At 45.3% G+C, this 14,023-nt stretch overlaps 1 protein-coding gene across 1 annotated transcript; it reads right to left on the bottom strand.

The window, feature by feature from the left end:
• Nucleotides 1-1,001: 1,001 nt before the first annotated feature.
• On the bottom strand, nt 1,002-12,257 carry Mpc1 (mitochondrial pyruvate carrier 1). The gene is made up of 5 exons (XM_047557648.1): nt 12,049-12,257; nt 5,781-5,784; nt 3,332-3,428; nt 1,729-1,861; nt 1,002-1,501 (listed from the first exon to the last, which is right to left on the bottom strand). Exons 1-5 carry the CDS (start codon nt 12,117-12,119, stop codon nt 1,477-1,479), a joined length of 330 nt encoding a protein of 109 aa, XP_047413604.1. The 5' UTR covers nt 12,120-12,257; the 3' UTR covers nt 1,002-1,476.
• Nucleotides 12,258-14,023: the final 1,766 nt, after the last annotated feature.

Raw genomic sequence — 14,023 nt, 5'->3', positions numbered from 1 at the left:
TGTACCATCAGTCTCTCCTTTGGCTCCTAATGACTGCTCAGCTAGCAGTCTGTGGCTCCCTTAGCAACTCCAGAGGCCCCTGAGCTTTCACACTCACTGACTGTTTATATTCAGTCACAGTTCTGTCTCTCCAGATGAAGTTCCCACTAGCAGATGACCTTGTCTCCTTATGTCCTTCTCAGGTATGCAAGATAACATTCACTAGAATGAACTATTGACTTGCTTTTCACTGGGGGCCTCTCCTGCAGCATCTGCTCCTAGGTCTCTGCAGGTTCTGTGCTTCTAGATGGGTTTACCTCCACTGCCACTCACTTGGTGAGCTGGCAAATCTTCTGATGAAGGTATGGAAGATCTTCTTGCCCCTTACTCAGTTCAAGACAGGTAGGATAGGATCTTTGAAAGGAAGACAAAGACTCAAAACCACAAACCCTGACAGTAGCTAATGCTGGAAGGTGGGCCCCAGCAGAGGAGGCCTGAGGTGGTTTCAGTGGTTATGTTCTAGATAAAGCAGATGAAATGGCTAAACTTAAAATGAAACAATCCATGGATCCTAGTGTCGATTCCTTTAACCAAACTCAACTCTAGGGAACTGTGAAAGAATGAGCCCAATGGAGCCCAAGGGAGCCCAAGGGAGCACAGCTCCTGGTTGAGTCTGTCCTGCCATAGCCCCAAATCAGCATGGCAGGCAGGGAGATGGGGTGCCCTGGTCCTGCCAAGTACCAGGTGTCTCACAAATTCTGCACCACAATCCTTCCTATATAAAAGGTCCTACCTGCTTCACAGGGCTGTGTGAGGCCCAGAGAGAAAACAGGAACAGTGTTTCAGGGGCATATACATTCTGCACAGCTGAGACTGTAGCACTTTCCAGAGAAATTGGCCTTCTGATTCTTCACTTCCTCAGGCAATCTTAACAATTTTCAAGGAGTTATATTTTTCACCTATAATTGTCTTTCATATTGTTCTGCAGTCCCCTAACAAATAAACAAGGTATTTAGTCATGCTCATATAACAAATATTTAAATCATTTATTGCCATTTAAGTTACAGCATCTTAATATACATACTGCATGGAGATACACAGATTTTTTCAAACACTGGAGATCAGATTTTAGATATGTGTCAATCTGCTGGATATCATTAAAGTCAAGAATTCTGAGTACTTAGTTATAAAATTTTGCTCTGTTCAGTTTTTCATTAAGCAAATCCCAATAGATAATGTGCATATGAATACAGATAAAACCATCATCGGAAATTATTAAGTTAGTTGCATATTTTAAGCTACTCTTTATGAAGAGAAAATATTCAGTACTTGTAAGGCAGCAGAGAGTTTGTTTAGGGACTCTCAGCTATAACTATAAAAATGGTATGGTTAATAAAAATAGCATTCCACATTTCCTTCTATTCATGCTAATGGAATCTGTGACTCTGCAGCAGTAGCTGGGGTGCTGTCCCTTTTAAGAGCTTGTTCCTTCCATTTCTAGGCTGATGCCTTTTTAGTCATCCTGGAAACAATCACAAAGAAAAATTCAATGAGAAAACTTTAGCTCCATATGACTTTAGAAAACACCTTTACATATGCTTATTTTAGCTTAAGATTTTACAAAAACTGAAATATCCTATTTTCATGTTAAATAAGTCAGGTTTTCCCACCTAGACACACTCGCATCCCAGCTCCCCATGGTCTCTTAACACAAGGTTTCTCAAAGCAAAATAATTCAAATTTGCTTACTCATATCTGATAAGCCGTCCTCCCTGAATGAGCTGGGCTACTTCGTTTGTTGCATGGCATGCAAAGAGAAGCCAGTTTCGAGGCTGCACCTTGTAGGCAAATCTCATGAATGTCAAAGAATAGCAACAGAGGGCTGCAGAAACACCAAAGCAAAGAACATCAATGACTCTTCACCTAGACAGCTTAGGGCTGAAGGGACCAGACATCAATGGGTCCACAGCCTTAGCTCTTCTGCTAAAACCCTTGGTGGATCATAAAAGGTACTACTTACATGCCTCTAGTGGAAAGCTCATGAAATATTCCACTGTATTGTGGGGGCATTTTTATCACTTAAATATTTTAGGAACATATCTGTAAGCAAGAATAAGCTGAAACTAATTCTTGTCACATTTCTGCCTTCTAGAGTTGTTTATAAACCATTATTTGAGAGAACTACTATTTCTGCTTTAAACAACAGCTTTCTACTCAAACATCAGGGTCTCAAGTAAATTTGATGACACTCTTCCAAATCAAGTTTACAATATAAATCTGTTAGGCTGGCCATCAGAATGATTAAGATGGCATATTTTTCAACTTGGTATACTAAATCCAGAAGGCAAATGTTAATATTTATTAAGTATTGAAGTCAAGCCCTTGTCCTGGAGCAGTGGCCCAGGTGGGTTGGAGTGCAGGCAGTAAGCACAGGCTGGGGACATGTGAAGCCCACCACGCACATGTGGGCCTGAGGTGTGGTGAGCATGGCCACGGTGAGCCAGAGCACCCTGGCCTCTTAACATGTCAGCCTGCTATGGCCCAGCTCAGGCTGATGACCGACAAGAAAACGGAAGTGGGGGCAGACCTGAATGGAGATTGCAGAAAAGTTCAGACTCAAGAGCTAACCAATAGTGTTGGTACTTTTCTAATAGCTGGTTAGCATAAATTTGGATAAACAGCACTGATCCAAGAGCTAAGTGAGTCCCTAGACCAGCACACTCAAGAGGCTCATGCTACTCCTTTCACTCTTGCCTTCTATTCTCCGTGAATTTCACTCTTAGGATTTGCGAGACAAAAATCTGGAAAGAAGAAATTGCAACACTGGAGGGGTAAGTCCACAACTGGGAACTCCAACATACCATTCCACAGTAGTGGAAGAGTATGGCCAACTGTGACCCTTGGAGCCAACACTGGCAGGTATCCTGTAACCCCCAAGAGAAGTAGAGAAACCTTGGTTTCAAGTATTTCAAATTAATTCTGTTTCTTCCTCATCACAGAGAAAAAGATGACACCCTTCAATGTCATATTCTTTTTGTGGCAGGGGGCACCAGGGATTGAACTCAAGGGCACTGAACCACTGAGCCACATCCCCAGCCCTATTCTTTATTTTATTTAGAGACAGGGTCTCACAAAGTTGCTTAGCACCTCACTTTTGCTTAGGCTGGCTTTTTTTCTGCCTCAGCCTTCCAAGTCACTGGGATTACAGGCATGCGCCACTGTACCTGGCTCAATGTCATATTATTTACGTCACTTTCTAATAATGATTGTAACATCTGATGCTATAAATGTGACATCTGAGCAGGAGCTCTGCTAGGTGTGAAGTCCTAGTCATCCCAGTCTGTGTTCTTACCAAATGTCATCCGTCCACTGATGATCTCTGGAGACTTCTTCATGTCATTGATGGCAGCAATGGGGAGACCCCAGTTGGCCACTGGGCCCCAGAAATGCTACAAAACATGAGAGGAGGGGAAGAAGAGAGGGAAGGGTTATGGCGGAGCCATGAACAGGTGCAATTTCCTCACTTTAAACAATGTGAATAAGTGAAAATCAATCTCATCTCTACATCTACAGGTTCACTGGGTTAATTCACGGATGGTTAACATTGAGGTGTGATTGCTCAAGTGTTTTCATGTGAGTGGGCAGTTCCCACAAAGGAGTCCAGCTCTAGAAAGTATTTGGTTGTTTACTAAGATCCCTACCAACCTGCAGATTACAACTCAATAATCTGATTGTTCCATTTAGAGAATTTAAAAATGAGACCAATTTCTTTCATGGCTCACTCTGGTTATAATTTAAACCTTGCTAGAACTCTTCTCCCCTAATTGTTTAAATCTATTAAAATTCCTTTTTGCAAGTTTTCATTAGGATATTAACTCTTAAAGACCCTAAATTAGGTTCTTTTTCTGAAGAAAAATAATTTAATAAGGTAAGAAAATGTTTTTCAGTTCTTATGAGCTATTCTAAGATCAGAGATCTACCCCTAGATACTAAGAAATTAAGACTGGAAAATATTTTTGAAAGAGTAGCAAAAACTTAAGGAAATGTTTTTCTTTCATCCTATGATTATTGCTATTCAAGGTTATCAAAATTAACTTGTCCATGTTTAATAGCAACTATGCCCAATTTAATTTCTGAGGCTAAAATGAAAAAAGTCCAGTGACTTTTGTTCATTAACTGAAACTGTTTTATATAGAATTTACCAATAGTATCTTAAAACCTGAAAGGAGCCACACATTGTTGGCCAAGTGCCCCTATTTGTTACTTATCAGAACACTAAATAGGGAAAGAGGTCTTTGCTGTACTTTTGCCTAATATAATGTTTAAGATAAATACAGATGTGAAATAAACTAAGAATCATTAAAATCCCAAAATTCTCTGAGAAGTAGAAACCAAGGGAAATAGAAGAAAATGACAATTACATTTGGTGTGATATAAAAATATTTTGAAAGTTAACTTAACATGCTTTAATGTAAGCCATATGAGGCTCATGATAAAAATAACCAAGTCAAAGTTCCTATTTAGCCAGCATGGTAAGGATTTCAGGGTCTAACACATGACTTATCACCTCTGGGAATTAGGAATGGTTGGTTTACAGAATTTTTGAAATTCTGGAATGGCTAATTAATCCTCTTGTATTCAAACTGGATAATATCTGAATAAGACACTCACTGCTGAAGCTTTACTCTTTTGTATTCAATAAGGGACAATCATTTTTCTTTCCTTTCCCGTCCCCCACATCTTTGTAAGGAAAAGCACTCACTTCTCCCTTACCTACTTACTTCTTTTCCTACTTGTTCTTTATTGGGTGCCATTTCATTTTCATTCCATAGTGATTTCCTTTTCCTCCTTTATGACCAGGGCTTTCTCCACTTGGTCTACTTTCATCACTTTCCATTTAACCTCTTTTCACTGCTCTACCCTGTTCAGCAGTCTCATCACAGACTCTGAGGCTACAATGGAATCTGAAGAGTCTGAGGGACTTATCGACCACAGCTTCTCTACCACCAGGTATAAATGGGCCTTCTTGTACAGTAGCAGCAGACAACAGATCTGAGACCTTAAGTAGTCCTGGAGGTCTTCTGGCTAAATGATCATATTAAAAGTTTATATGTGATCAGTGTTAGGGTACATGAGACAGTTCTCCATGACAAGAACTACATATATATTTATGATTCTGAGTCATAACAAGAGTCATACTTAAAATATATTACTTTAAAACAGCACAAAATGTAAAAATCACTTTAACAATAATTTAATAAAATACCTAGCCTTAAGAGCTTATAATGTATACTTTCTACGTAGAACAAAACTCTACTTCTTTCTTTCCTTTTTGAAGATACATATTAATATATGCTTCCAGAAATTCATCAATTTCTAGAACAATAAGGAATTTCATGATTAACATTTGAAAAGAGAAAATTAACACATCTTGGACTAAACAGGAAAATAGTTTTACTCCATTACAATTCTTCATTGTGGCTTGTTTGTAACAGAAATAGCAGCACAGTGATCTGCCTCTATGTTTGGAAATCCAGCCCTGGAAACCAGTTCCTGCTGCAGAAGAACCATCACACACTGCTGTTCCTTTTCTCTCTCTTTCTCCTCTTTTCCCTTCTCTTCCTCACCCAACTCTCCCTGCTTTCATCAGCTGCCAGGGCTGGGGAAGCACCTCACACACAGTACACTGTCCAGCAGCGTGGCTAGGTGGACCAACTCAAGGACACTATGTCTGTTGTCCATGATTCTGTTAATGCAGCAAGTTTGCAAGAGCTTGGAATGGAGAGAAACAATTTTCTTACCGTACTATTTTGTGAGAAATCATCAAGGTTCAGACAGAAGAGGCATGAAAAAAATAAAAATAAATAAAGATCAGATGGTTTCAAAGAGTTGGTTCTATAAGGTTATTTCAATTTCACACATTTTCATGTTTTAGTAACAGGACTCTAGTGTTAGCAACACATTTTCCTTTTTTGTTTCCCCTTTTGAGATCAAGTAACATTTCTATAAACAACTTAGACCTAAGAAATATTTAAATTTTATGAAAAATAAGCTTAATCTTTAGAGCAGAGCAGCCGAAAATAAATGCAATGCAAGTCATAAACACAAACCACACATGTAATTTAATTTTTACAAGCCACATTACAAAAAGTATAAATAAGCTAGGCAAGGTGGTGAACGTCTGTTATCCCAGCAACTCAGGAGGCTGAGGCAGAAGCCTTGCAAATTCAAAGTCAATCTCAGCAACTTAGTGAGGGCCTAAGCAACTTAGCAAAACTGTCTCAAAAATTTTTTTTTATAATAAAAAGGCCTGGGGATGTGGCTCAGTGGTTCAATCCCTGATACCAAAAAGAAAAAAAAAAAGGGGGAAAAAAAAAAAAAGAAAGAAAGTACAAATAACATAAATTAGTTTTTTTTTAATATAAACATGTAATTAATAAAATTATGACAGATATTTTACATTCCTTTTTTGTATTAATTCTCTAAAATCTAGTGTGTATTTTACAGTCACAACACAACTCAGTTTGGACTATTCACATTTCAAGTACTCAGTATTGGTCTGTGGTTCATGACTGTTTAAAAGGATAACACAGCCTTAGAAGGGATACACATTTAAAAAACGACAAGCTGAAGACATAGCAGAATTCTATTAACAATGAACTTTCAATTTCTACTCACTATTGCATTATCACCACAATGAAAAACTCAAGGAGGTATGTATTTTGGCTAGTGAACTACCAAAAGTGGTGCCTGGCATTTAAGTATTTGTTGAATGAATGAAAAGAGAAAACTTTCAATGATGTTTTCATTGATGTTAACCTTGTTATCTTTTAAAAACACATCAAAAGTTTCATAGTTGAATTACTCTGATTTTTAATATGGCAACTTTTCTCTCTTAAGCTAAATTTTCAAAGTTTAGCTATTGAAAGAGTTACTGAAACAGGACAATAAAATCCTCAATACATTCAGTCAAGTCCTAAAAGCGCTCTTGGTTGTTTTGATTAGAGGTCACACAGATTCTAATTTAAAACATGAAAATAGTTGTTGAGGGTGCCAATATACTTCAAGTAGGTTCCATTAGGAAATGCCTAAAGCTATGGAGAAAGCCTAATAAATTTCATCACCCAAATTATATTTCATAGCAAGTACAAATTGGGCACAGCACTTTTTGGTTGAGAGGGAACAATGATCTCACCAGATTGAACATAATCTAGGTAGAACAGTTACCTACAGCATTACTCTTTTTAAAATATCTTTTTTACAGGATCTGAACACAGGTTGCTTCTGTATCTATAAATTAGCAAGGGCACACTTCTTTTTTCCCTATAAAAATACCTTAAGAGAAGTAGAACTTGAAGTGTACAAATTTTGACTTGGAGATTGCTATAATTTGGATGTGGTTTGTCCCCCAAAGGTTTGTGTGTTGGGGGCTTGGTCCCCAATATAGCAATGCTGAGATGGTGGAGTCTTTAAGGGGAAAGGCATAGTTCAAGGTAATTAGGTCACTGGAGGCACTACCCTCAGAAGGAATTAATGCTGTTCTTGGGTAATGAGTTATTATGAAGTGAGGTCACCCCACAAGCTTGGCCCCTTCTGCATGCTACCAGTTCTCTGTTTCTCATGAACATCTGTCAAGCATTATGTTGTCACTAAACAGGTACCAAAGCACAAAGGCTGAATTTTGTCCAAATTCACAAAGCTAGAAAGCAACAGGGATAGCTTCAAAGTCATCACCTGGGTGTAGCAACACCATCATCACAAAAAAATTGTCACCAATTAGCTAACATTATTTAGCACTGAGATCATATTTATGTAGTTTATTTGATGTAGTGTAGTGGCAGAATGATTGCCTAGCTTACACAAGACCCTCAGTTTGATCCCCAGTACTACCCCCATCAACAAAACCAAACCAGAAAAAGGGTTGGGGTGTAGCCTAGCATGTGCATGGTCCTGGGTTCAACTGCCAGTACTGGGGAGGGGGAAGGAAGAAAGATTTTTATCTTAATCATAAAGTGTGACTAAAAGAAATTCATAATCTATGAAAATACAAAATTTTAAAAATTTTTGCTGAAAAACTAACTCAACTGTTCTGTGATTTAGATAATTTTTCAAATTCTAGAAGAGCTTTAGTTTAGAAAAGAGGTTTTCTAAACTAAAAGAGGTTTTCTATAGCCCTCCAGTAGGCTGTAAAAGCAATACGGATCATAGTTTATAGGGGATACAGAGCACGTGTAAGTTATTCATGAAGTAGCAGGAAGGAATAGAACCTTGTTTTTGGTGGGAGCAAGAGAGTCATAATGAAATTTTCTTCTTTATATGCTTTATTCTCTGTTGCTAAGAGAAAGCAGGACTATAAGCAAGGAGTGTGGAAGAACAAACAGAGATTCCTTTGATAGAGTCAAGAAGAAAGTTTTCTCTATCTAGGGGACAAAAAAGCTAAAATAAAACTTCTGGTCAGTTTTGAAACCTGCCCTCAACCAGTCTGGCAGCCCAGTTGTGAAATCCCACTATTGACAAGAAAGGTAGGGAAATGAAGGTCAAAATCATACAGCTTTATACCTCACACTTGAGATTTTAACTTCTCCATACAATAAACTTTTAAAAATATTTCTGCTCACAAAAAATAGGATATATAGATGGGCATGGTGGTGTACACCTGTAATTCCAGTGACTCAGGAGGCTGAGGCAGGAGGATCATGAGTTCAAAGTCAGCCTCAGCAAAAGCTAGGTGTTAAGCAATTCAGTGAAACCCTGTCTCTACATAAAATACAAAATAGGGCTGGGGATGTGGCTCAGTGGTTCAAGTGTTCCTGAGTTCAATCCCTAGCACAAAAAAAAAAAAAAAAAAAAAAGAATATTTTAAAATGTACTTTTGGGATTTACAAGTATTTTCATATTCCATAACCAATTAAATTTTCTTGATACCCCAACAAGATAGAACATTATCTTGAAGCCCATTTTATGGGCAACTAAAGTTCATGAGGATTGACTGGCTTGCAATCTCTTTACTAAGAAGTCACCCTTCTGAATCCTTGTCTGGTGCTCTCTGGCAGCACTTCCCTGGGCACTGCAGTTCTTTTCTTTTCCTTATTAGTAAAACTGTACTTTAAAGTGATACTGCAGAACATATAAAAACATTACACCTGCATGATGTTGGTTTTAGAAGAAAAAGATTAGATATAGCAAAGGAATCTACTGAAAAACCTGGCTTTTGGGAAAAAATTTAGAAGAAAGTTAAAGTTGAGAAAAGCAGGGCTAACTCTCTTACTTGAAAATATATTCAGCACATTCTTCCTATGTAACATGTAACCATCAACATGTTTTTATACAGTTGAGGTGTGGTCATTTTATTTAGTTATACTTCACAGTGTTATCCTTTAGCTGTACTTATCAGGAAGGCTCTTTATATAAACAAGAGACATTAATAAAAGGTAAGAAAGTAATGTTAGAAGTCATAAAGAAATGTAACTGCAAAGACTAAGAACCTGTCCTGGGATCACTACTTTGCTCAAAATTTCCCCCATACGTGAATGTGATAAACTGCTGTGCTATACAGGACTAAACATCCGTTTTAACTCACCACGGTACTACTTAAGCACAGAAACTTTTTAGTGTCAGAAGAGAAGCTTCCACTTACAAGTTTACCACGTGGCAGACTGAACTATTTTTCTTACCTACTGGTTTGTAAATTTTAGTAAAAAGTATTTATAATAAAGTTTTGGAGTTAGAAAATCAATCGTTTTTATCACTAAAATCAAGTAACCTTTATACACTACTCTTTAGATGGTTATAATAGGACATATTTCTCCAAAGCTTTCATTAGCTTACTTCTTAACCAAACTATTGAAAAGGAAAAAGAAAAAAATGCGCACACTTTTCTAGGTTTAAAATATCACATGCAGACAAACTAAAATCACGCTCCCCAAACATTTAAGAGTGTCACAAAGTTAGGCAGTTAAGTCAGACACTCTGAAACAAAGGCAGACTGGAAGTGATCACCACAGAAGGCGCATTTCAAGTCTTTTGGCGGAACGCTTGGTGCAGCGCGGTGAGTCCGCGGGGTGGGCAGAGCGAGGGGCAGACTTTTCAGCGAGGGCCGGCGAGGCGGCCCAGCCTGGCTGCAGAGCTGGAGCCACTGCACCGGCCGCAGCCTCCTGCCCCGCACCTGCGCGGGGACCCTGGAGCTGCACCCTGTCGCCGAGCATGAGGGGCGTCCCAGTGTCACCGCTCGGCCCGGGGAGGGTGTCTCCGCTGTCGCCCCCTCGGGAAGGGTGTCTTCGCTGAAAGCCCCTGGGGGGGGGGGTGTCTCCAGGGTCGCCCGCTCGGGGAGGCGGAGGGTGTCTCCGCGGTCGCCCCCCCGGGGAGGGTGTCTCCACTGTCGCCCCCTCGGAAAGGGTGTCTCTGCTGTGGCCCGTCCGGGGAGGGTGTCTCCAGGGTCGCCCCCTCGGGAAGGGTGTCTCCGCTGTCGCCCCCTTGGGGAGAGTGTCTCCAGGGTCGCCTGCTCGGGGAGGGTGTCTCTGCTGTGGCCCGCCAGGGGAGGGTGTCTCCAGGGTCGCCAGCTTGGGGAGGGTGTCTCTGCTGTGGCCCGCCCGGGAGGGTGTCTCCAGGGTCGCCCCCTCGGGAAGGGTGTCTCCGCTGTCGCCCCCTTGGGGAGGGTGTCTCCAGGGTCGCCTGCTCGGGGAGGGTGTCTCCGCTGTCGCCCGCTCGGGAAGGGTGTCTCCAATGTGGCCCGCCCGGGGAGGGTGTCTCCAGGGTCGCCTGCTCGGGAAGGATGTCCCCGCGGTCGCCCCCTCGGGGAGGGTGTCCCCGCTGTCGCCCGCCAGGGGAGGGTGTCTCCAGGGTCGCCCGCTCGGGGAGGGTGTCTCCGCTGTCGCCCGCTCGGGGAGGGTGTCTCGGGTCGCCTGCTCGGGGAGGGTGTCTCCGCTGTCGCCCCCTTGGGGAGGGTGTCTCGGGTCGCCCCCTCGGGGAGGGTGTCCCCGCTGTCGCCCGCCAGGGGAGGGTGTCTCCAGGGTCGCCCGCTCGGGGAGGGTGTCTCCGCTGTCGCCCGCTCGGGGAGGGTGTCTCGGGTCGCCTGCTCGGGGAGGGTGTCTCCGCTGTCGCCCCCTTGGGGAGGGTGTCTCCAGGGTCGCCTGCTCGGGGAGGGTGTCTCCGCTGTGGCCCGCCCGGGGAGGGTGTCTCCAGGGTCGCCTGCTCGGGAAGGATGTCCCCGCGGTCGCCCCCTCGGGGAGGGTGTCCCCGCTGTCGCCCGCCAGGGGAGGGTGTCTCCAGGGTCGCCCGCTCGGGGAGGGTGTCTCCGCTGTCGCCCGCTCGGGGAGGGTGTCTCGGGTCGCCTGCTCGGGGAGGGTGTCTCCAGGGTCGCCAGCTCGGGGAGGGTGTCTCGGGTCGCCTGCTCGGGGAGGGTGTCTCCGCTGTCGCCCCCTTGGGGAGGGTGTCTCCGCGGTCGCCCCCTCGGGAAGGGTGTCTCCGCTGTCGCCCCCTTGGGGAGGGTGTCTCGGGTCGCCTGCTCGGGGAGGGTGTCTCGGGTCGCCTGCTCGGGGAGGGTGTCTCGGGTCGCCTGCTCGGGGAGGGTGTCTCCGCTGTCGCCGCCTTGGGGAGGGTGTCTCGGGTCGCCCGCCCGGGGAGGGTGTCTCCAGGGTCGCCAGCTCGGGGAGGGTGTCTCGGGTCGCCTGCTCGGGGAGGGTGTCTCCGCTGTCGCCGGCCCGGGGAGGGTGTCTCCAGGGTCGCCTGCTCGGGGAGGGTGTCTGCAGGGTCGCCTGCTCGGGGAGGGGGAGGGTGTCTCCGCTGTCGCCCGCTCGGGGAGGGGGCTTCCCCCGCCGCCGGGCAGGAGGAGCATCCCCACTGTCGCGGGAAGGACGTCGCACTGTCACCCGCTCGTGGGGGGGAATGTCCCAGTGCCACCGCCTGGGAAGGGCGTCCGCTCTGGCCCCCGTCACCCGCTCGGGCGAGGCGCCCCAGGGTCGCCGTCTGCACCGGCGCGGTCAGCCCTGGCCACCGCCGGGGTCCGCAGCGCCCGGGGCCGCGTCGAGGAGGGTGGCGTGAGTCCCGGGTCCCACCGGCGGCACGCCTCACCTCATGAGGTAGTCCCGGAAGTCTTTGCTGCGGACGTAGTCCGCCGCTTTCCGCACCAGCGCGCCAGCCATGGTCGTACCGGACACAGGCCCTCGCGCTTCTGCCGTCTCCGCCGCTCCACGCAGCCCAAAGTCACTCCCGCCTACCCGGCGGCAGCCCACAGCGCGCTCGCAACCGCGGGCTCACCTCACTACGCTCCAGCACGCCTTACGGCTGCGCCGCGCCGCACCGCCCAGCTCTCGACCTATGGGAGGGCGCAGGGCCGGAGGCGGCGGTGCGGATTGGCTGACGCGAGAGCACACCTCCTTCCCGCCCCCGGGCGCGTGGGGGGCGGAGCAGGGCCTGCTGTCGTAAAACGGCCTCGCGGCGCGGATTGGCTGGCTGTTGCCCGGCTCCGGCCGCTCTCGGCCGGGGTGGGCGGTCCTCGCGGGGTGCTGGGTCCCGGGCTGCTGGCGGGTTGGCGGGGATTCTGCGTCGGTCGCGTCACCGAGGGCAGATGCCTTCGCTCTTCGTTCGCAAGGGCACCTTGGCAGGGCTGAGGCCCTGCCCGCGCCCTTGAGCCCGGGCGCCTGGGGCCTGGGGTGCCTGGGCGCGGCCGCGCTGGCGGAGCCCCGGCCCCAGACGGCGGTGGGACCCGTGCTTAGGGGGAGGTCACCCCGGTGCCCGGCGGTAGCGCACTTTAAAATAGCATTAAACCTTAGTCCGGAGGAGACGCAGCTGCCTGCGTAGAGCAGGTTACGTAAGCCCGGCCGGTGTGCACACTGAAAGAAGGACACTCGTCTAGGGACTTGAAAACACAGGCGCTGGGAGAACCGCACCCCGCAAGTGATGTAGTTCAGCGTGCGTGCAGTTGGATCTAGAGAACTTTAAAGGGCCTTAAGGGATTTGTTTTTCCTCCCGGCCAAACACAAAGATTCTGAAATTCCCCTTCTCTACTTAAAGTCAGGCTGCACAAGGGAACACGAAATCTCACCCAGAAATCTCATTCTTTCGTTCTTTTTTTTTTTTTTAATTTATTTTTATTGTAAACAAATGGGACACACGTTTCTGTTTGTACATGAAGTAAAGGCATACCATTTGCGTAAGCATACATTTACATAGGGTAGTGGTGTTCCATTCATTGTTATTTTTCCTCCCCCCCACCCCTCCCACCCCTCTCTTCCCTCTGTACACTCCCTCCTTCCTCCATTCTTGCCCCTCTCCCACCCCCCCCATGATGTGTCATCATCCGCTTATCAGCAAGATCATTCGTCCTTTGGTTTTTTGAGATTGGCTTATCTCACTTAGCATGATATTCTCCAATTTCATCCATTTGTCTGCAAATGTCATAATTTTATTATTCTTTATGGCTGAGTAATAGCCCATTGTATATATATACCACAGTTTCTTTATCCATTCATCAATTGAAGGACATCTAGGTTGGTTCCACAATCTGGCTATTGTGAATTGAGCAGCTATGAACATTGATGTGGCTGCATCTCTGTAGTATGCTGATTTTAAGTCCTTTGGGTATAGGCCGACGAGTGGGATAGCTCGGTCAAATGGTGGGCCCATTCCAAGTTTTCTAAGGAATCTACACACTGCTTTCCAGAGTGGCTGCACTAATTTGCAACCCCACCAGCAATGTATGAGTGAGCCTTTCTCCCCACATCCTCGCCAACACCTGCTGTTGCTAGTATTCTTGATAATCAGCATTCTAATTGGGGTGAGATGGAATCTTAGGGTAGTTTTGATTTGTATTTCTCTTATTACTAGAGATGTTGAACATTTTTTCATGTATCTGTTGATTGCTTGTAGATCATCTTCTGTGAAGTGTCTCTTCATTTCCCTAGCCCATTTGTTGATTGGATTATTTGTATTCTTGGTGTGGAGTTTTTTGAAAAATCTCATTCTTGATCTCAGAGAATATGAGGAACAAATCCATACATGGGCGAACTTCCTTAAGTCAGAGTGTGTGTCCACTGGACTCATTCAA

The sequence above is a fragment of the Sciurus carolinensis genome, chromosome 7 (genome assembly GCF_902686445.1).
Source record: "Sciurus carolinensis chromosome 7, mSciCar1.2, whole genome shotgun sequence".
Taxonomy (NCBI): Eukaryota; Metazoa; Chordata; class Mammalia; order Rodentia; family Sciuridae; genus Sciurus; species Sciurus carolinensis.
This window is presented reverse-complemented; position numbering and strand designations above follow the sequence as displayed.